At 45.0% G+C, this 23,744-nt stretch overlaps 1 protein-coding gene across 4 annotated transcripts in view; it reads left to right on the forward strand.

Moving 5' to 3' along the window:
• The window catches only part of LOC124988358 (N-acetyllactosaminide beta-1,6-N-acetylglucosaminyl-transferase), a 118,295-nt gene that overhangs the window by 67,594 nt on the left and 26,957 nt on the right, over nt 1-23,744 (forward strand). Inside the window, exon 1 of one of the 4 annotated variants that reach the window (XM_047557792.1) lies at nt 15,490-16,667. The exons of the other annotated variants lie outside the window; for them this stretch is intronic. Within the exon in view, the coding sequence (XP_047413748.1) occupies nt 15,743-16,667 (925 nt within the window). The 5' untranslated portion in view covers nt 15,490-15,742. Of the gene's footprint in view, nt 1-15,489; nt 16,668-23,744 lie in introns of those variants that run through there. 4 annotated transcript variants of the gene reach the window in all.

Genomic DNA, 23,744 nt, shown 5'->3' on the forward strand with positions numbered 1-23,744 from the left:
CTGAAGTCGACATCTTGCAAACGTGGAGATGGGCTCAGAGGAGTTGACTGATGGGCTCTGTTCCCAAAGCAGAAAGCACAACGGAGCATGCGCAGCGCCTACCTGGACCTCTGCATGCTCACAGCTGAACTCGTGTTCTTCTCCCTGTGTGTCCCTGAATTCGCAGTGTGCTCAGGCTGGGTTCTCTCTCTCCTCGCCATCTCTCAGCCCTCTTCCCTGCTCATATAACTTTCCCTGGAGTGTAGGTGTTTGGGGCTCAGATTCCAGAGTCAGAGGGAACTAGGTTGGAATCCCAGCTGAGCCATCACCACCCTCGTGACCTGACATTTGCAAACCTTAGCGGTAGAGCAGGGATACAGCGTGGGGCGTAATCCCAGCGGCTTGGAGACTGAGGCAGGAGGGTCGCGAGTTCAAAGCCAACCTCAGCAATTTAGCGAGGTGCTAAGTAACACAGTGAGCCCCTGTGTCCAAAATAAAGTACAAAATAGGGCTGGGGATGTGGCTCAGTGGTCGAGTGCCCCTGAGTTCAATCTTTGGTACCAAAAAAAAAAAAAAAAAAAAAAAAAAGGGGGTGGGGGTGGGGGTGGGGGTGGGGGGAATACAGCTCACATGGTAAAGCAAGGACCCAGGAGCCAGCCAGACAGCACGAGTTTGACCCTGACTCTGCCGTGTACACGCAGTGTGACTTTGCATAAATTACTTAACTTCGGTATCCCAGTTTCTTCATCTGTAAAATGAAGAAAATAATATTTACCCAATCTGTGAGCTTAAATCAATTATACCCTGCCTGGAACATATTTTAATGTTATTATGTTACTCTTCGTAATAACAGTAGAACAATGTGAATATTTCTCATCCTCATCCTGCATGCTTGGAACCAGAAGTGTTTTAAATTTTGGATTTTGAAAACATTTTGGAATATTTGCATAGGTCTTTGAGATAGGGATAGGACCCAAGTCTAAACACAAAACTCATTTATATTTCATGTCTGCTTTGTACACACAGCATGAAGGTAATTTCGTTTAATGTTTTAAATAATGTTGTACATGAAAAAAAATAGTTTTGTGGTGTAAATTTTCTACTTGTGTTACATCAGTGCTCAAAAAAATTCAGATTTTGGAGCATTTCGGATTTCAAATTTTTGTATTAGGGATACTCAACGTGTAGTTTATTTTTATCTACAAAATGCATATTCATTCACCTGATGTTTGTGCTAGAAACTGTTCTAGGTACTGGGATATTGTAGCGAATAAGACAAATAAGGTCCCCACCTCATGGAGTATGTATTCTAGGAGGAGGAAGACAGACAGGTAAGCAAGATCATTAGAATCAGGAAAAGTGCTATGAAGGAAATATACCTGTTGGTACAGGAAGGGAACTGCTTTAGATGAGGTGGGTCTAAGAAGGCTTCTTGGCAGCGGCAGTGTATGAACTGCATCCTCAAAACGAGGGTGAGCCAGCCACACACTTGGGAGGGAGGCTGCAGGTGGAGACTAGGGATTGCAAAGATCCTGGAGTTACCAAGAGCCTGGAGCATTCAGGAGCCAGAAAAGCAGCCAGTGGAGCTGCAGCCAAGTGGACAGGGGAAGAACTGGCCCAGGAGGAGGTGGGCAGCATACGAACTGAGCCGGGCTTGAATGACAAACCCAACAGCATCCGCGTGGGGTTATTGGCTGATGAAGCTGGACGGTGGGTGTAAGTGCTAAGCTTAGTACCTGCTATGAAAACTCAGTAACCGGGATCCAGCCGTTGGCCGTCTTCCTATCATGATGTTGTCATCCTCCCTCCTCTGTCTCCTGCACTAGTATAATTTTTTCTAACCAGTTTCCCTGCCTCCATTCTCAGCCTACTCTAATCCATCCTCCAGAGTGACAGAATGACCTGTATAAAATGCACCTCTGATCATGTGCTTATTTCTCTCTCCTTCTTAGAACCTCTGTGAATCCAGCATGCCCAGTGCAACACCTTAGCCCCTTGGTTGGGCACAGAAAGCTCAGCTGCCCCCGGGGTCTTCTTTAGCTGCTCCCACCCCACCCCAGCCCATGCCACACTCCAACTCTCCCAGGTAACTTGCAGGTCCCACCTGTGCCACTTCCAGCCTCCCTGCAGTGATGCGTGCTAGTCCCTTGCAAGGATGCTCTGGGGTGCTCCTTCTCCCTTATCCTGCATCTGCTTTTAAAATTCGCTGAGAGTCACATTCTCTACAAAAACCTTTCCTAATTCACTGCTCCAGCCTCCTGGGCCACATTGTGCTGTTATCACTTCTGTTGCAAGTGCCTAGTGGCCCTCTAGACAAAGCTTCAGGGCAGCAATGGCATGTATCAATTTTTGCTGTCCTTAAATATAGCACAACCCCTGACCCATAAGCTGTGCTCGGTAGAATGTGGAGCCAGGCTCGTATTAATTTAACTTATACAAATCAACTGTACGTGCATGTGCGCACACGCACACGCATTTTGTGTAGGTCCAGTTGGGTCAGTCATCTCAACCTGGCCTCCTTTCCACCCAGTGAGTGCGGGGTTCAGAGTGCGACAAAGACTTTGCTGATCTTCTGGCCAACTTGTTCATCTGGTGCTCATTAGAAGAAACAGCCCTCTAGATCAAGATGAAAGGGAAAATGAGCCACACTGTATGTCATCGTAGCATGACACATTCCCAAGGGATTTTCCAGAGAAAATTTTTTTTCCCTTTTTCTTTTGTGGTTACTGCGGGCTGAATCCAGGACCTTGGACATACCAGGCAAGCACTCTACCACTGAGCTACATTCCCAGGCCTTTTTATTTTTTGTTCATAAAAGTTTCTCAGGCTGGGCTTGAACTCGAGGTCCTCCTAGCTCAGCCTCCTGAAGAACTGGTTGAGAGGAATTCTGAGTGTTATGTTGTTTTCCCCTAATGCATTAACTTTGCAATTGAACTTCGATGTAGGACACATCAGCAACTCTAAATATTTGCTGAATTTATGGAACAGTGAGTAATTGACAAAGCCAGGGCACAAATTCTTGTCATCCTGTGTCTGATGCAATGTTTTGTCCCCTGTCCACAATGCAATGCATAGAATCACTGTTTTCTAACTTTTTTCTTTCTTTCTGGTTTCTGGTTTTTGTTTTTGTTTTTTGGTTGTTGTTGGTACTGCAGATTGAACCCAGGGGCACTTTTCCACTGAGCTACATCCCTAGCCCTTTTCAATTTTTAATTTCAGACAGGGTCTCACTAAATTGCTTGGGGTCTCACTAAATTGCTAAAACTGGCCTCAAACTTGCAATCCTCCGACCTTAGCCTCCCGAGCCAATGGGATTATAGGTGTGCATGCAACCCGTCACCACCACTGCCTCATCACCATTTCTGAACCAATGAGTCATAGCCCTGCATCATCTCCCAGGCCCCCTCCCTCACTTCGGTTGCCTTCTGGACATCTCTTCCCAAGCCCCTGCTGGCAGGCTCCGCCTTCGCTCTGCCTCCTCCTCACTAACTGCTGCTGCAGTCCCCGCCATTCTCCCTGCCCCCAGGCCTCCCGTATCTAATCTGCGCATTCCGCACATTCTGCCAGGGGCCTCGCCAGCTCCCCTTTCCCTGGTCTCCTCGTCACTGCCCTTAACTTCAGCCCTTAACTTCAGTCGCTCAGACAGATTGTTGGATTCATCCAGTGGCCTCTCCGGCTCAGGTCTCGCTCCTCAAAACCTTCACACAGCTCTGCACACAATTTTCTTTTGAAGGCATAGCTCTGAGCACGACCTTGTCAATTCCCTAGTTTCCCGATCAGTAACTGAGGTGTTCGATGTAAGCAGGTCAACATGGTGCCTTGTCAGGATAGCAGCACACCGTCAGCGATCACCTCATCACCTCCATCCCCTCATCACCTCCATCCCCTCATCACCTCCATCACCTCATCACCTCCATCCCCTCCATCCCCTCATCACCTCATCACCTCCATCACCTCATCACCTCATCCCCTCATCACCTCCATCCCCTCATCACCTCCATCATCTCCATCCCCTCATCACCTCCATCCCCTCATCACCTCCATCACCTCATCACCTCCATCACCTCCATCACCTCATCACCTCCATCACCTCCATCACCTCATCACCTCCATCACCTCCATCACCTCATCATCTCCATCACCTCATCACCTCCATCACCTCCATCCCCTCATCACCTCATCACCTCCATCACCTCATCACCTCCATCACCTCATCACCTCCATCACCTCCATCACCTCATCACCTCTATCACCTCATCACCTCATCACCTCATCACCTCCATCACCTCATCACCTCATCACCTCCATCACCTCCATCACCTCATCACCTCTATCACCTCATCACCTCATCACCTCATCACCTCCATCACCTCATCACCTCATCATCTCCATCACCTCATCACCTCCATCCCCTCATCACCTCATCACCTCCATCACCTCATCACCTCATCACCTCCATCACCTCATCACCTCCATCACCTCATCACCTCCATCACCTCTATCACCTCATCACCTCCATCACCTCATCACCTCCATCACCTCCATCCCCTCATCACCTCCATCACCTCATCACCTCCATCACCTCATCACCTCCATCACCTCCATCCCCTCATCACCTCATCACCTCCATCACCTCATCACCTCATCACCTCCATCACCTCATCACCTCATCACCTCCATCACCTCCATCACCTCATCACCTCCATCACCTCCATCACCTCATCACCTCCATCACCTCCATCACCTCATCATCTCCATCACCTCATCACCTCCATCACCTCCATCCCCTCATCACCTCATCACCTCCATCACCTCATCACCTCCATCACCTCATCACCTCCATCACCTCCATCACCTCATCACCTCTATCACCTCATCACCTCATCACCTCATCACCTCCATCACCTCATCACCTCATCACCTCCATCACCTCCATCACCTCATCACCTCTATCACCTCATCACCTCATCACCTCATCACCTCCATCACCTCATCACCTCATCATCTCCATCACCTCATCACCTCCATCCCCTCATCACCTCATCACCTCCATCACCTCATCACCTCATCACCTCCATCACCTCATCACCTCCATCACCTCATCACCTCCATCACCTCTATCACCTCATCACCTCCATCACCTCATCACCTCCATCACCTCCATCCCCTCATCACCTCCATCACCTCATCACCTCCATCACCTCATCACCTCCATCACCTCCATCCCCTCATCACCTCATCACCTCCATCACCTCATCACCTCCATCACCTCATCACCTCCATCACCTCATCACCTCATCACCTCCATCACCTCATCACCTCATCACCTCCATCACCTCATCACCTCCATCACCTCATCACCTCCATCACCTCTATCACCTCTATCACCTCATCACCTCCATCACCTCATCACCTCCATCACCTCATCACCTCCATCACCTCCATCACCTCATCACCTCTATCACCTCATCACCTCATCACCTCATCACCTCCATCACCTCATCACCTCCATCACCTCCATCCCCTCATCACCTCCATCACCTCATCACCTCCATCACCTCATCACCTCCATCACCTCCATCCCCTCATCACCTCATCACCTCCATCACCTCATCACCTCATCATCTCCATCACCTCATCACCTCCATCCCCTCATCACCTCATCACCTCCATCACCTCATCACCTCATCACCTCCATCACCTCCATCACCTCCATCACCTCATCACCTCCATCACCTCTATCACCTCATCACCTCCATCACCTCATCACCTCCATCACCTCCATCCCCTCATCACCTCCATCACCTCATCATCACCTCCATCACCTCATCACCTCATCACCTCATCACCTCCATCACCTCATCACCTCCATTACCTCCATCCCCTCATCATCTCATCACCTCCATCACCTCATCACCTCCATCACCTCCATCCCCTCATCACCTCCATCACCTCCATCACCTCATCACCTCATCACCTCCATCACCTCATCGTCCATTCCCACTCTGAGAATTCCCAATTGACCTGAAAGGAACATTCCAGAAAACCCACCGTGCCTTGTTCTCCTGCCCTCGGTACTTTTGTGCCGCTCCTCTCCATTGCTCCCATTTAGAAGAGTGGCCTCAATGTGACTGCATTCGATGGCTTGTCACTTAGGAAGCTCCTGCTGCTGTTTTCTCCTCGGTTTTATACCTTTTTCAGACATCGTTATGGTTCTTTAATGTCCTTCTATACTCTTTGCATTATAATTGTGAATGTGGATTACCTGACTGGACTGGAATCTCTTTATGGTTGTTTGTGTTTTTGGCAGCTTAATACAGCAAGTCCAGTGGCCTGACAGTAAATACTTATTTATTGCATCGAGTCAAAAGGGAGTAATTTCTTGTTTTCTTCTTTATGATGCTAGGAATTGAACCCAGGGCCTGGCACATGGTATGTAAGCTCTCTATCACTGAGCTACCGGGCAACCCCCAGGAAACAATTCTTTAATTAATTTATTTATTTGCTTATTTATTTATTTATTTTTGTGGTACTGAGGATGGAACCCAGGGCCTCATACATGTGAGCTACATACCCAACCCACCAGGAAATAATTTTCAATCTGCCAATGCCACTTGGTGTTGCTGCCCAATCAATCACAAATCATCATCACCTCCTACACACAGACCCTAGGTTATATGGCCAGATCCTAAGAAGTCAACTTTAGACAGCATCTTCCAGCTAAGCTCAGTCTTTCCTGGACATTGGACATTTCCTGAACCTCCACTGCTCCTGGGAACAGCAAGGGGGAAAATCTTTCCCATTCAGTTTTTCTAAAGCATCTTCTCTTGATTGTCTTTTTTAAAAAATTGGCTATGGGGACTTTAACCTAGGGGTGCTTAAATAGTGAGCCATATCTCCAGCCCTTTTTATTTTGAGACAGGGTCTTGCTGAGTTACTGAGGCTGTCCTCAAACTTGGGATCCTCCTGCCTCAGCCTAGCATGCACATCCCCACAGCTACATTAAAAAAAAGAAAGTTATATCCAAAGTAAAAGTGTGTTCATTGCTTTCTTAAGAAGTCCTTTCTTCAGGTGGTTTCTCTAAGCCAAATTTACTCAGAAACTGGTCTTTCTCTCACCCTCTGGCCTGCACAGCGTGGCTGGCTTCTTTTCTTAATATGCTTCGGGACAGAGGCGTGAGTGGCAGAAGTTTTCGCCATTTACCTTGTGTCCTCCTTACTGTCCCACTTCCAGGAAATGCATGGGTAGAGGTGGCACTTTCAAAGCTCTTGCCCTGGAACACTAAACTTCCATCAGTCACTGTCTCTTATCTTTCTCTGCAGCCAGACTGAAAAGATCTGACTTAACTGAAAATATCGGAGGTAAAACTCTGATCTTTCCTGAGTGAGCTGGAGACCCTCGTTCATCCTAATGGAGTCAGCTTTGTGCCGTGACCAGTCTGTCTCCTCTTCTGGAGATTTCCTGTTTCATCTTTTAGCTAACTCCTTCCTGAGCCCAATCCTCAGTTCACTTTTCCTCCATTGAAACCCTGTCATCTGTCCCTGGTCCCAGTCTGAGCTCTCTGGGGTTCTAGGAAGGAAGATTCTGCCTTGGACTCTAGGTCTCTGGTGCTCCCTGTGAACACTGCTTTCCCTGAGACCCTGCGCTCCTCCCTAGGTGTTGTCATCTCCAGAGAGAAGGAGCGCCTCCCTGTCTGGTTTCTCCTCTCCGCCCTCCACTCCACTGCCCGGCCTTCTTGACTTTTCTCTGCTTTGTTTTCCTGCCACGTTTTGGACTTTGCCTAGCAATCGATCACTCAATCCAAACCAATTTCAACTTTCCCATAAAAAATCCCAATTTCACCTTTCCCATAAAAAATCCCCTCTTTATGCGAATCTGGAATAACGACAGAATTTAGAAACAAAAGGGACCATAGAGATCATCTCATCCCAATCCTAAAATTTTTACAAATTTGGAAATTGCAAGCCAGAGAGATCACATGTCTGGTTGATTGTCCTACTCCATAAAATGAATTTCTAGTCCAGTTACTTATAAATCATACAGAAAGATCACCCAAGACATACTGTGGTATGGAAGGGAGGGGACTTTGGGAACTAGTAACATTGTAGTAATTATTATCTCTGAGTCCCGCCATTAATATTTAGGTTGTTACTAAACCCTGTAATATCTACTGGGGAACATTCATATAGTTAGTATGACATAAGTGCGTTCATTTGGGTTCACTACAAAGCCATCGCATGACAGTTAATCACTTTGTCCTCATGCCTCAGTGATTTGCTGATATGTGAAGAAGGATCACGTAGGGTTTTTAACATGCCATAGACCTAGCGCTGATTGGCACACTTGCCTCCCACCCACAATGGCTTGAGTTTTCTTCTTATTGATCAATTATCGACTAACGTGTTCTCAGTGGTTCCATTCAGAAATGATTCTGAATCAGGGAGTGAGTAGAATCAGTGGTATCTGAGGCGACCAGTTCTTCCTGGTTTGCCTGGGACTTAACCAGTCTTAGCACCGAAAAACACATGTTCTCAAAAAACAAAAACAAATAAACAAAACAAAACACGTGTCCTTCATAGTCCTGAGCAGACTACAGACCTTGTTTACTCCAAGCCTCTCCGACCCCATTCCTGCTCACCTTTCTACTCCCAGGGCAAGTCACCATCCAGAATTAGTGTCCTAACTACTTATGTCCATGGAACAATTCTGCTGGACAACTGGAAAATGTGTTACTGGAAACCACTTAGTTATGTCAACACCCCCAAGGGGAGCGACCAACACCACCGTACCAGGCACGAGGGTCCGACCAAAGCAGACCAAGATCAGGCAACAATTTTCCAATTGCTTTTGTGGTCAGAGTTTAGAGTTTATACATTTTATATTTACCTGTCCATTTTTTAGATGCCACGACTGGAAAATATAACATTTGAATCTAAAATCACTTTAACCAGTGGGAGAATCAGATACAAATATTACTTTCTGTGAGGTCCAAACACAGGATGTATCCTGCAGGAAAATAGGTTCCAGTTTCAATTTCTAGGAAAGTAGAAGAAATGTCTGCTTTTGGGGGAATTTCTCCAAGCACTCTGCCCTAACAAACTGTCTAAACTCTGTGGGAATGCAGCTGGCTTGCAGAGAGGATTGGATAAACTGAAAAATGAGTCAAGAATTTAATAGGGCTATTAAAAGTGGAAATTGGAGAAAAACACTGCCTGTCTCTATTTTAGGATTGTTTTGTTTCCATTTATGTGAAAATGTCCAGAAGCTGAGGACCCTGGGATCAGTAAGATACAGATCTCTGGCAGGCAGCAACGATGTTGCAAAGTACTGTAGCTCAGTGGCGGAGCTGCCTAGCAGTCCCTGGGTTCAGCACTGTAAAATAAATAAGTAAAGTAAAAGAAAATACTGTCTCTGGAGGTGGGGGTGTAGCTCAGTGAAAGAAACAAAAAAATCCATATAGTTGGGGCTTTGGAAGTAGTTGGTATGAAAAAAATAAAACAAAACAGAATAATATCCAGATTTGGGCAGATATTTTCATTGTGAATTTGCAGTCCTTTTTCTCAGAGGCGACATTTGCAGAGAAGTGTTTCTGTGAAAGAAAGTTACCCATGTTGGTCTCTGCAATTGAGCGTAAGATTTTAGGTTATGGATTTGTGATGTTTTCATGGTACTGAGGATTGGACCCGGGGTGCTCTTCCACTGAGCTATATCCTCAACCCTTTTTCTATTTTATCTTGAGACAGAGTCTCAAGATAAATTGTCCAGTCTGGACTCCAACTTGCGATCCTCCTGCCTCAGCCTCCCAAGGTGCTGGGATTACAGGTGTGCACCACCACACCCCACTCGGAAGTCTTGACCACCATGTATTTGTCTCTATCTCCAGTTTTTTTAGGGTGCTCCAGCAGGCCAGCTCTCTAAAAAAGTAGCCAAGTTGAATGCACTTTGAATAAACAAACTCAAGAGACTATAATCCGGGCTGGGGCTGTAGCTCAGTGGTAGAATGCTTGCCTGGCATGTGTGAGGCACTGGGTTTGATCCTCAGTACCACATAAAACTAACTAAATAAAATAAAGGTATTATGTTCATCTACAAATAAATTTTTTTTTTTTTTTTTTTTTTTTTTTAAAGAGAGACTGCAATTGGGAATGAAGGGATGTTTCACTGTGCTGGGGTCGGAGCAGAAGGCAGAAAAGACTCTGCCCTTGATAATGTGACCTTGACGTTTTGGGGGCGCCAGCCTGCACTTAGGGATCTTTTAAGTGGCAGAATGACCCCCTCGCACACAGCTGTTATGCTGAGGCTCAGGGTTCCCCATTACTTGTCCAAACTCGGTAAATCCAGCACTCTGCCCTCTACCCAGACTGTGTTTGCAAAAGGGTATGATGTGGCCGTGGGATGATCAGCACTATTATTTGCCACCATCTCATACTTCCTCATTGGGAAAGACATGGAAATTAACAAGTGATTGCAACAACCCTGAAGTTGCAAAATTTAGGCCCGGAGGAGGATGATTAAAATCTAAGAGCACCTAACTACAGCCTCTGGGCTAAATCTGCCCTTGAGCGAACAGGGATTTTTTTTTTTTTATGTTTTTCGAGTGGTCAAAAACAACATAAAAATAAACCCACTTGATGACAACAAGGGGTCTATTAAATTTAGATTTCTGCATCTGTAAGACAAAGTTTAGTTAGGACACAGGCACAAGTCGTTAGGGCCACTTCCGTACTATCCTAGCCAAGCTGAGCAGCTGGGCCGCAGCCTGAAATTATTTATTACCTGGCTCTTCCCGGAAAAAGTCCTGACACCTACCGCAGCAGCATGCGACAGATGGATTTGCCTAGAATTTTTTGAGCAAGAAGTTTTGTCATAAATGTGAGTTTTCTAGAAAGCCAAGATCTACCCTTTTGTGCACAAAATGATTCATTTTTTCTAAAAGGGGTCAGGGAGTGTGGCTCAGTGGTAGAGCTTTCGCCTACCATGCATGAGACCCCGGGTTCAATCCCCAGCACCGCAAAGTGATTTTCTGAATAAACGCATTTCAGAAATACCTTTTCAAGTAGAGCATGTAGAATAAATATGTATCTATTAGTGTGTTTCTATTTCTCTTTCTTTTTCTTTTCTTTTTTTGGTACTGGCAATTGAGTCTAGGGGCGCTTAACCACTGAGTCACATCCCCAGCCCTTTTTATTTCTTATTTTGAGCAGGGTCTCGATATGTTGCTAAGAGACACCTAAATTGCTGAGGCTGGCTTTGAATTTGCGATCCTCTTGCCTCTGCCTCCTGAGCTGCTGGGATATTTCACTTTTTGTTCTCTGCTTATTTTCAAGAAAGTCTTAAGTGTTGATCTAGAGGCTCGTTTGCACCAATCTTCATAGTCTGGAAGTCCTTTAATGTGATCTTTATAAATACTAGAGGTATTGGTCTTGGAATGGGAAAAAAATGGGTGTTGAGCTCTCTCTCGGTGCTGGTTATTCTGAGTGCAAAGGACCTCATGCGGCTGCACTTTGGACCTCAAACCTGGTTCATTCTCAGACCATTATCTGTTGCTGACAATAACGTTCCAACCTGCCACTTCCCCATCCCTCGTCCGATTTGCGACTTCTCATCTGCTTAGCTCTGAGAACATTTGTTGCGACCGTGACTAAACTGAGAGCTAAGAGGCTGGGGCTCAAGAGGATTGGAAGGCGCGGGAGCTTTGGTGCTTCAACCAAAGACGGCAACGCAATCGCCCTGTGTGTGCGTGCACACGCGTGCACGTAGATATTTGTGATTTTAAAATCTGCAAATTAGTGATGACATTTCGGAAGTTTGGGAGTTTTTCTGATCAAATCCGGACTTCCTCACTTCTCTTCCGCATCGGAGATCTGGCAGCGCCGGGTCCCTGACGCAGTGGAGCATCACTTGCTGGCGTGGAGAGGGAGCCACTGTTCTCTGGGAATGGCGCGCAGGCTCTTTCCGGTCCCAGTCCCCACCCTCCTCAGCGTCAACGCCTTGGGCTTGGCCGGGTGTTAGCTGCCTCTGTCAATTCTTAAGCCCTGCTGCTCTAACCTCCACCATTTCCCCTCTCACTGCATCTTACCCACCTGTGCACATGGGAGAATGTCAATCCAGCCAGCTGTGTGCAATCATTATTTTGGTTTCTTGGAGACTTTTGGTTTTGTTTGCCTTCTGTGTCTTGCTTGTGGCCGGCCAAAAGGTTTGAGGTTGCCAGACTGACCTAACCAAAGCCTCCACGGCTGCAGTCTGGCTGGAGTTGCGCACTGCCTTCACACGCCTGGAATCCCAGTGACTCAGGAGGCTGAGGCAGGAGGATCGCAAGTTTCCGGCCAGCCTCAGAAACTGAGTGAGGCCCTGTCTCAAAATTAAAACATAAAAAGGGCTGGGGATGTGGCTCAGTGGTTGAGCACCCCTGGGTTCAATCCCCAATTAAAAAAAAAAAAAAAATCCTTTCTGAGCTTCCACAAATGAATGACAACATGAATTATTTATCTTTACTCACTGGGCTAGAGGAGGGCAGTAGTTCCAGTGTCACGTTACACAGTAGGGCTACCACAGTCTGAAACAATTAGTTGTACTTTTCAGAATTACTAGGGGAGAAGAGTTTGAGGAGTCCTAACATATAGAATGATAACAATTGAGCAGATGGAAATGCTAATCACCCTGATTTAATCATGGCACTTTTTATATATTATGTATATGAATGTCAGCGCTGTGCAAGTGTACAAATATGACCTGTCAATTTAAATAAAGAAATAACTGCCTTGATTCAACAGCCAGTAATGCCCAGGGTTCCAATCCCACACCCCCTCCTCTGTCCACCCAGCTAGGGTGAATGCAAAAGCTTAGGTAAGTTTAATAAGAACTAAGTCATTGTTCAGGAAAAGGGATCCCACCCAGGCTCTTGGAAGGTCCTCCTCTGCCCCCCCAGAGCCCAGCTCTTTGTCTTACTCTTTGGGCTGGGCCCATTATGTCCTATGAGCTGTAGTCCTTGGAGCTATTCTTTGTTTGTGACTGTAAAGGTTATCTTGGGGCACAGAGAGGTGGGATACAAAATGCCCACTTGATGACAGTTTTCGATTTGTTACACCAACTAGAGTGAACCAGAAATATGTCCAGGTTTGGAAGTTAATAGCTCAGCTCTCCCAGTTATTTACTGGAAGAAAATGCATGTTCTGTTACCAGAGAGACCAGGCAAAACAAACCTGTTCGTGCCAGCCAATAAACAGTCCTTACCCTCTCATCTCAGTGTGTTCATCTCAACTAGTGTAAATAAGCCAGGGTGAGCTATATATATGTTTCCTGGGGGTTCCTTTTAGGGTTTTTTTTTTTTTTTGAGGGGGGCCGAGGTTGAATACTGCTATTTTGAACTCTTTAAGTCCTGTTGCAATTACCCCGCTTGCAATCTGCTTTAACTAAGTCACGATGAAAGATCTTGTGGGTTCAATTTGAATTGGTCCCCACACGCTCACTGTTGTAGGATCAAAGAGAAAGGAAAAAATAAGAAAAGACAGGACCTGCAGTGAAGGAAGTCCTTTGCTTCCCTTCCTACTTCCTAGCCTTCCTCTCCTGTTCTCCACAGTCCTTCAAAGATGTATTTTGCAGAAAAGGATGTGACTTTAGAGCAAATGAAGGGAGCGAAGGCAGCAGAATGGGCTATTTGATTGTCTTTCTCTGACAGCTTCGTTTCCTGTGTGTTAAGGGGGAGCAGGGAGAGAAGGAAAAGAGTGGTATTTAACCTCTGGGACTAAATTGACCCATTTAAAAGCTTTAAGGCAAATGTTTCCTTTTTCCGTTACTCAGAGCAGAAATCAGAATACAAGCTCATTAACAGGGTCCAAAGTGTTGAATATTGTTTCGAACGAGAAGCCAGAGCAATAGTCAGAGCCAAGCCTTATGGAAAATACGCTAAGTGCCCAAATTCTTGCCAAACCATGACCAAGAGTTATCTCATTGAATCTTCCTACCAGCCATGTGAAATAGGAACCACTATTATTTACCATTTCACAGACAGAGGGCCTGGTGCCTAGAGAGGTTAAGTAACTTCACCCTGATCTCAGCAACCAGCTGGAATTTAGCCAGGCAGACTGGCCTCAGGACAAGGGAGCTGTTGAACGAAGGCTCTGGTTTCCATTCTGCTGAATGACTTGGGGAAGAATATTTTTTTTTTAATTGGCCTCAGTTTCCTCATCTGAAAAGTAAAGGGGTTGTGTGTGGTGATCCCAAAGCTCTCTGCCAATTCTTTAGCGGTTCTCCAAATCAGCCTCTGTTATGCATTCTCTGCTGTCATTGATTAGTAAGGTGAACTATAGGACATTAAAGGCAGGGAGGGGCAGGGAGATTGCTGCCTTATGCACCAATGTTTTCCTAAGGGGGGGCGGAGCTGCTACCCTGGTGGCTGATGGAGCCCACACAGGTAGAACAGCTGGCTAACTTCCAGAGTGAGCTGGGAACAGGGCATGTTTTTAACATGTTTTCTGTGGCTGCAACAGTACATCTTTTACTTGGACTCGTCACTTTCCCTCCAGAAGTGTCCTTAACGCCAGCCTCAATCCCAGATGTACGCCACATTTGCCACTGCGGGCTCACTTGAAACCAACACCTTGCACAGGTGAGCAACGAGAAGCCCTGTGCAATGTGACCAGACCTGCTCTTCCTGGTTCCCCCCGAACGACAGTGACTGATACTTCCAGGAATTTTGCAGCAGCCTGGAAGCATTTGTTCTTTCTTCAGAGTAGGAGAAGTGGGAGAGGAGGGTGAGTAGGAAGGAGACCGAGACTTTAAAGAGACCCTGCAGGTAGTCAGTCATGCACACATTGTTCAAGTCATCTGAAGCTCTGTGTGAAATGGGAACCAACGTGTGCTCTCTGGGAACACTGACTATCACATTTCTTTCCAGCAAGCACAGGAAGGTGTGTTTGCTTCATTGTATGCCATGAGCACCCCCGTCTAAAGTGAAAAGTCACCCTCACCCTGCCCCATTCTTAGTTCTGCTGCTGATAGCCTGTGCATTCATAGGCTGTGTCACACATCAGAATGTGTCTGATTTAATCCAGCAAACCTTGCCCATTGAAGTTTTATTTATTTTTTTTTTTTTTGCTGCTGATCATCAGGCATCTGTCCTTATCTGTGTGTGCCCTGAGGCAGAGATAACCCTGAAATGAAAAGAGGTAGCAGAGAAACGAGAAGAGAAAAAAAAAAAAAAAAAAAAAACCCAAGGAGCAGATGTGCTAAGTGCTGTGGTTTCCAAGGGCTGCTAATAAGTTCTGGGGCTCGCCAGAAAAGAGTCACTTATTCTAGAAGGCATGGGGGAAGAGAAGGGAGATCGGAACTGAATAGACTGGCTCGGAGTAGGGGAGGCAGTGCGAGTGATGTAAGAGAAACCCGTCTTTCCATTCCAGCTTGTAATTTGCTAAGAGCCATCACTTGCATTTCATATGCAAATGAGGAGGCTTCCCGGAGGCTGGGCTGGGCTGGGCTGGGCTGGGCTGAGCAGCAGGGATTCAGTATCGCGGGGCTGCACACCAGAGCCGGTTGGGAAAGCATCACATCTCCAGCCAGCCCCAAAGAGGATGGACAAGACACTGAAGCCAAGGACACAGGAGGATTAAAGAACTGGAGGAGAGCAAGCCAGCCTTCTGGGGGAAGCTGTCGAAATTCAAGATTGCAAGAGAAGTCAGTTCAGCTTCTCACACTTGTGGTTTCGGGGACGAGGATCATTTCTCAATCTCTGAAGAGAGATTCTTTTCCTGGGGAAGTAAAAATAATGAACTATTGGAGGAATTACTTTCTGGCTATCAGTGTGCTCAGTGTGTTTTCTTTGGTGCTATTTTACAATAGCCAGGTAAGCCTACCAAAAAGTTACGAGAGGCGAAAGGGTTCCAGTGAAAGGTCTCTTAGGATCGGTGCCTGCAATCACACCTTAGAAAAGAAGGACACCTTTTTGTGGAGAAAGACACTACCATCACCTTTGGGAAGACTTCCTTGCGAGGACTATGTGACCCAGAGTCACTACATCACAAGCCCCCTGTCAGGAGAAGAAGCTGCGTTCTCGTTGGCATTTGTCATGGTGATCCATAAGGACTTCGATACTTTCGAAAGGCTCTTTAGGGCCATCTATATGCCCCAAAATGTCTACTGTGTTCACGTGGATGAAAAAGCCTCAACTGAGTTTAAAAAATCTGTGTGGCGGTTACTGAGCTGCTTCCCAAATGCCTTCATGGCTTCTAAGAGGGAGTCTGTGGTCTATGGTGGGATTTCCAGGCTCCAGGCGGATCTGAACTGCATGAAGGACCTGGTAAACTCCGAGGTCCCCTGGAAGTACGTCCTCAACACCTGTGGGCAAGATTTCCCCCTGAAAACCAACAAGGAAATAGTTCAGTATCTGAAAGGATTTAAAGGGAAGAACATTACCCCAGGGGTGCTGCCCCCAGCTCATGCGATTGGTCGGACCAAGTATGTCCACCGGGAATACATAGGCAAATATGGTTCTTTCGTAAAAAATACTAATATTTTGAAAACCTCACCTCCACACCGGCTGACCATCTATTTTGGCACTGCCTATGTGGCCCTTACCAGGGAGTTTGTCTACTTCGTTCTCCATGACCCGAGGGCTGTTGATTTGCTCCAGTGGTCCAAAGACACTTATAGTCCTGATGAGCATTACTGGGTGACACTAAATAGGATTCCAGGTAGGTGCCAATGTCCATTCCCATGTCTTTTTATGGATAGGTTGAGTTTGCTAGCATTCGGTTGCTCCAGAGAACTGATTCATTTGAAATTCTTTGGGGGGAAGAAAGAAAAAAAAAAACCTTACATACTTAGGAAATGATTCATTTGGTTGCTTTTAGTGACAGTTTTGTGCTGGCTCTGTGGTCTTATAAAAATATGTTGTATACAATGATCTAAGAAATCCTGACAGTAAATCTGACAAAAACTTCCTTTGGTTGTGTATCACAAAGTTGCCAACTTTGAGCTCAGTATTTTGAATGAATATTTTTCGTAAGCACAGCTATAACATAATGAGACTGATTTTTAAAGAATCATTCTGGAAATGGGTGACATTTCCATCAGAGGCATGGTATGTACTGTCATTGACACAACCATCCTTTTCATTGATGCACAAGTTCTTGGAACTGTTGTGGGTGGGGCTGTTTTTAGAATCTTGGAAACAGTTAGGTGTTCACAAATTATCACTCCGGCTTAAATGTCTCTGATATGGGATCCAAACAAGTACCCAGGTCTTGAGTCATCTCTGTTCAACGAATCTAGCCTGATAGTGTGTGTCCTGGAGGAGTGGTTAACACTGAATGGAGTCATACAGGAAGAGGTTCTAGCTGGAGTTGATCCAAGGAGCATTCTCAGTTTTTTAGGGCACAGATTTTTATTACTAATTCCAGTTTGCAGCCTTGTGCTTTTATGCTCTGTGAAGGCTTTGGGGTTGTTGGTTCAGAAAGGGGTCCCAGGTCTGCCAGGCAGCTGAAGGCACAAGACACACAGACCCCCTCTTTGATTCAGAACTGGGCTTCTTTTCAAAATCCCGTTTCCCACTGGTAGCCTGTGGCCTGTGGTGCCTCTTTCTGGGAATGGCCCAGTAAACTTGTTCCCAATACTTGCCAGCAGGGTTGTAGTTAGGAGTCCTGTGTGAGGGTGGCCCTTTGCCTGCCCTTCTTGAAACAACTGGCTCGTGTGTGGTGGCCTTATCCAGCTCGCTCCTGAATGGTGTTTGTAGCTACCTTCATATCTGAAAGTAGACTCAAAGCAGCAAGATAACTCAGCATTCCTAAGCACTAAACCAATGTGATAGTCACAGAATTCTATTTAGGGACAGACAGTGGACGGGCAAGGTGACTGGGATAGGCTGGCATAGGCTATTCTGTGAGAGTTTTCTTTTCAGAGATACTAAGCTGTCAGGTCACAAATATTTGTGGAGGGGCAGTGACCCAACCTTTATCCTAGCATAGTGAGTTTTAACCCCATTAAACCAATACCTAGTTTAAACCAATGCATGCATCTTGGACATGGCATGGAATACAGTATTTGTTGGTATAGTTTGTGCCAGACGTTACATTGTGCATCTAATCACTGTTGGCAGTTGCAGGTAGTGAAGGTATTTTGCTTGTGCGGTTCACACAGCTCTTCCAAGGCTAAGCTGGGTTCAGATCTTGGATTTGATTGCCCTGAAGTTCTAGCTTTTCTCTTGTAGCAGGAAAAGAAGAAACAATCCTTTCTTCTTTCCTGTATTTTCTAAATAAATTTTCTGCAGAATCCCAGAGAGGAGAAAGGAGAAAGGTGACTGGGAAAAACGAGGAAGGGTGTGGAAGTAAGCTGCACATGGCCATTGAAACTGGACATAGGTTAGCAGGGATGTGAAGAGGGTGCATGTGTGTACGTGTGCGCACGCATGTTGAAGACAGTGAGCACGTGAGGCCTGTCGGGTCCCCTGAGCTAACCAAAGTCACAAGTGTCCTTTCTGGAATTGACATCACCACCCCCTACTGGCTTCTGTTTCTGGGTTTCCTTTCTGCCCAGTCTGGAACAGGCTTTGATCTGGCTCTTCCTTCTCTGATTTGGTGGATATGGTAAGTGATCTTCAGTTAATGTTCTCAGAGAGGCAGGAGGGAAGCGACCAGGCTGAGATGCAGAACCCAATTACTGCTTAAACAAAGAAAAGGAGGTATCCAAACAAGTTCCTCTGTTCTCTCCCTGTCTCTCCTGTCCTCTGCCATCTTGGTGTCTGCCTGACTCCGTTGCTCACTGTGTCTTCTCACCAGACTTTCAGGATCAAGCAAGATTCCTACTCAAGAAGCAGGAGCAAAATTGTCCTATTCTCTCACGAATTCTTTTCTTTTCCTCTCTTCCTCCCCTCTTCCTCTCTTCCTTCTTTCCCTTCCTCTCTCCATACCTGAATGGAACCTAGGGCCTTGCACATACCAGAGAAGCACTCTACCATTGAGCTACATCCCCAGCCCTAGGTTGGCTTAAAAAAATTTTTTTAAACAAAAAAACAAGAGAGGTTGGGGAGGTAGCTCAGTGGTAGAACACATGCTTAGTGTGCACAAGACCCAGGATCAATCCCAGTGTCCAAAATAAAAACTGAATATATTAAAAGCTTCAAAATTTTTACTGTTTGCACTCCATAACTACTAATGTTATTGATTATTTATTCTTCCAGAGGTTATTTATTACATTTATGAACAATAACAATAATTAGGCACTGTAGAAAACATTTACCAATGATTTTTTTGCAAGTTCACCACAATGCTACTCAGTAAAAGAAAAATGGTCCCTATTTTAGGGATCATTCTGTCTGCAAGATGTGTTCTTGATTTAAATGGATCCTATACAGACGTTTAGGATGCTATTTTTAACTCAAAAGCTCAACTTTAAAAAACGTTTTGAAGCATTTTAAAATCTAGGTCCAAGGAATTTTGCAAGACATGGTTACCAGGAAACCTTTATTCCCCAGTGTTCAAAAATGATCAGTGTACTCTCATTTAGGCTGGTGGAACTCTGCAAATCCCTGCTTGAAGCTCTGTGATGGCTTTTCTTTATCTTAAGAGTCATTACCATGCAATGTGGACTGACCTCCAGGACCTGAGCCCCACCCTTATCTCTACTCTCATCTCTTTCTGATGATGACTCACTTTATATTCCAGTAAATACTTGGCCCTACACACTTTTGCAATCTGCACTATTTTTTTTTCTTTTCTGCTTCTGTAGTTTACTGGCATCTTTTCCATATAGTTGTATGTTATTAGCTCCCAGTTATCCATGAGACCTGTGAATAGTGTAAGAAGGAAAAACAACCATAGAAAGTGGAGATTTGGAAGGGGGAAAGAGCCCTCTGGAGAGCTGCTGTAGGCCAGGGGCATGTCTGTCTTTATAGATATGGCTTCATCTGGCTGTCGTGACTCCTAGAAGAGAAAGAGCGTCCTTATGCACAGTGGGAATCTGCAATGGAAATCAAGGCTGTCCAATCTCTCCTCTGCCAAGTCATCTTTCATAGTGCCGGAGTGATGCTCCCAACACCTATCTCCGATTATTTCATAATCCAGTGCCCTTCCCTTGTCCAATAAATGAACGGAATACTCTTCCATGGACCTTTCTAGATATCATCTCAGCCTGAACTTCCAGCTGTCTCTCTAACTCCTCGCTGATACTGACCTCTCCAGCTACAGGCCAGGTTTATGCTCTTTCTCAATCAATTAAATCTCCACCGACTCATCGATCCTACCCTTTACTCTTACCCTTCTCACAGGGATGTCTGACCATACTTTACAGATCAGCACAAAGGTCATCTCCCTCTTAAAACCTTTTTTTCCACTTTGAATATGAATTAAACTTCTTAGAATTCTTAAGTTGAAATTCTTCCAATACTTCATTTAAGATATTGAACTATCTATGTATTCATGCTTAAAAGCGCCTCAAAATGCTTTGTAATGATTACCTCCATGGGACATGATATTGGGCATCACATAATGACAATTTAAGGAAAGAGACCCTTTTTGATCCCCTCTGGGCAGTAATGAAGGAAAGAAGGAAACAGAAGAATACTGAATCAGATCAAATAAGCATGGAGACTGCAATATGAAATTGAGTTTCCAACTAAATACCTACTGTCATTCTGTTTTTAAAAATTTGTTCTTTTTAGTTGTACATGACAGTAGAATGTATTTTGACATATCATACATACATGGAGCGTGACTTCCCATTCTTGTGGTTGTACATGGTGTGGAGTTACACTGGTCATGTATTCATATTTGAACATAGGAAAGCGATGTCCAAATCATTCTATTACCTTTCCCATTTCCATCCCCCCTCCTTCCCCTTTTCACCCCTGTCGAAATCTGGTGACCTCCCCACCTCCCCTATTGTGAGTCAGCACCCGCATATCAGAGAGAGTATTCAACCTTTGATTTGGGGGGATTGGCTTATTTCACTTAGCATGATAGTCTCCAGTTCCATCCATTCACCAGCACAATTTGCACTATTTTTTGGTGGCTTTTAATGATGTCTTCTCATGAAGGATGCCCTTCCCACCGTCTCTATTCAACCCCTCTTTGTTCGTTATGATTTGTGTTCTGGGCTTCTCGCCTAGAAGTCACCTCTGATGACTCCCCTCGCAGATAGGGGGTTCTCCCACCCTGGTTCTCTGATACCCAAAGCCCCTGCTGCCAGCACTGAATTTCGATTACCTGTTAAGAACTATCTCCTCTTCCCTACCTCTCCAGTGGCTGAGCTCCTTAAAAGCAGGCAGTGTGACATTCACCTGTGTGTTACCCATTGCTACTTGTGCGCTGGGCATCTGCCTGATTTGAGGATGTGCAAAGTGCTAGCTGGTTGTGGATGGGGTCTGGGGAGGGATAGAAATGTGCTAAAAAATAGTTATAAGAAGATGCGAGGAATATGGAAAAGTGACCTGTACCCTGGGTGGGTGAAATTACCCTGATAATTTCAATAGTCAAGATTACTATCAATAGGTAAAATAGAGCTTAAAGATGTAATTCCACCACAGCCAGGCCAACAAATATCAGTCAACAAGGGGGAGACCTTGTGGAATTAGTGTGGAAGGGACAGAAGCCTTCCTTAAATAATCTGCTTCCCAGGCAGCCAAGTTGGGCCCATCATGCAGTTGCATCTGAGGTCAAGACTGCACCAGCAGGTGCAGGTGTGGACACCTCCAGTGAGTTTCTGTCTTACCTGTATGTACCTGGTTTGGGTTTTTCCCACACTTGACACCATTCAACCCTCCTGTTAGTACCACATCGGGGTTACTCAGGGTTCATGGAGAGCATTGTTTCTGAGCTTGTTTGATGGAATGAAGGGTGTTCCGTAGTTTGCAGGGTTAGAAAATAAGAATATAGGAATGCAAAAGGTTAAGGAAAGACAACAGGGGGACGAAACTGAAGACATCCCTCTAGGTGTTGCTCTCAGCAAATGTAAACACTGAGATGTGTAGGTTTGTGTTCTCTACAGAAAGGTCACCTCGACCTTCAACCAGGTGGGGCTGGATCAGTCCTAGTCTTTTTCAGAGTATGCATTGTGTTCTCAGTACATCAGCCCAAATTTAGAATTCGGTTTCTAGAACCACAAAGGATGCATGTACCCATGACCGAGAAATACAAACACTGATGGACTGGTAGAATTTTGCCTCAATCAGCATCACCAGGATACTCAGGTTTACCAGGGTGACTTTTTTTTTTTCCCATGGCCAGAGGACAATCCACCATGGCACCTGCTTTGTCAATGTGGGAGATCAATTCTGGTTGAAGGAGAAACTCCACAAAGCATACTTTTGTGGATTTCTATCCAATGAACAGAGTTTTTAAATGATATCATATTTATATAGCCACATAATACTAAATACGCATAAATGTGAACATCTTTTTCAAAATATTGTATTAGCCATGTGGACCTGTTTGACTTGTTCGATCTCTGTGGTGAAGGACTCTAGGCTCTTTTGGGGCTGGTGATTCAGGTAGGATTATGGAGGAAGATTTATAACTATGGTGTACCTTGACTCTGGAGAACCTAGACTGATGAGTCTACACCATATCAGAGGTGGCGCTCCTTGGGGGGGAAACCCTAGACAGACGACATGGTATTTACATAACTAAATCATGCTATAGCTTAGCCACTTATACACTCATTTACGATGGTTCCAGCCATTGGCTCCATTGGAATATGAGATCAGCTCCTTCACGGTAGACTCTGTACCCAATCATTTCCCCCCCACCCTTCAGATGAAAATAATTAGGAAATTCTACTCTTAATTGCTCTTTAATTCCCAGTCACTAGAACAACTTTTTACAAGATAAGAAAAAATTGGATTAAAGTATATATGAATATTGAATTAAGTATAAATAACAATCATGATTGGTAAACATTCATTAAGCTGAATTTAACGCGAATTTAATCTCAGCAGAAAGGATTAAGGCAGCTACTATTTTAGAACTGGCAGGACATTTTCCAACTCATTCAACTGACTGTATTTAAATACCTACCAATTATATAAGACGAATCTTTTCTAGAAGCAACTCTTCTCTTTTTTTTTTTAATGAAAACATAGAATTGCATTTCAGTGACTCTTTAAAACAACAAAATATTAATTGTATGTCAAAGCCACATATAATTGATATATGTATACATCAATGCACATAGCAAATGATAAATATATACTTAATAGCTAAATTATCTCTGTAACATAAATATTTCTACCTTCTCTACATTTCCTTCCAATCTTGGAGTTCTTAAGATATTATGAAGAGGGCTTTAGAGTCAGGAAAACATGGTTTAAGCCCTTCCTTCCAATATTTGGGAGGAACTAGGTGATATCAGACTTAACTTAGGCTGATCTTGTTTTCTCCTCTATAATGTTACTTACTTCCAGCGATATGAATAATATCTCTGGATATTATATCAGAGTATAATAGTACTTAGTTCCAGAGATAGGAATAAGATAATGCATACAGTGTGGGGTTCTTGGAGCTGAGCATGCCCAGTGTCCCCTGCAGAGCCTGTTACAGCACAGATTGCCTGGTCCCACCTCACAGTTTCTGATTCAACAGGTCTGGAGCAGTCCAGAATCTGTATTTCTGTACAAATTCCCAGGTGATGCTTCTTGTCTAAGGACCACACTTTGAGAACTGATGACATAGACCAATAAATCATCTATTACAGACACTGGCACATTTAGATTTGCAGCAAAGGTTCGTTCTGTTCATTTCCAACCAGGGACTTTCTTTGAGAAAAAAGGCAGCTACCAG

Source organism: Sciurus carolinensis, chromosome 7 (genome assembly GCF_902686445.1).
Source record: "Sciurus carolinensis chromosome 7, mSciCar1.2, whole genome shotgun sequence".
NCBI classification, from domain to species: domain Eukaryota; kingdom Metazoa; phylum Chordata; class Mammalia; order Rodentia; family Sciuridae; genus Sciurus; species Sciurus carolinensis.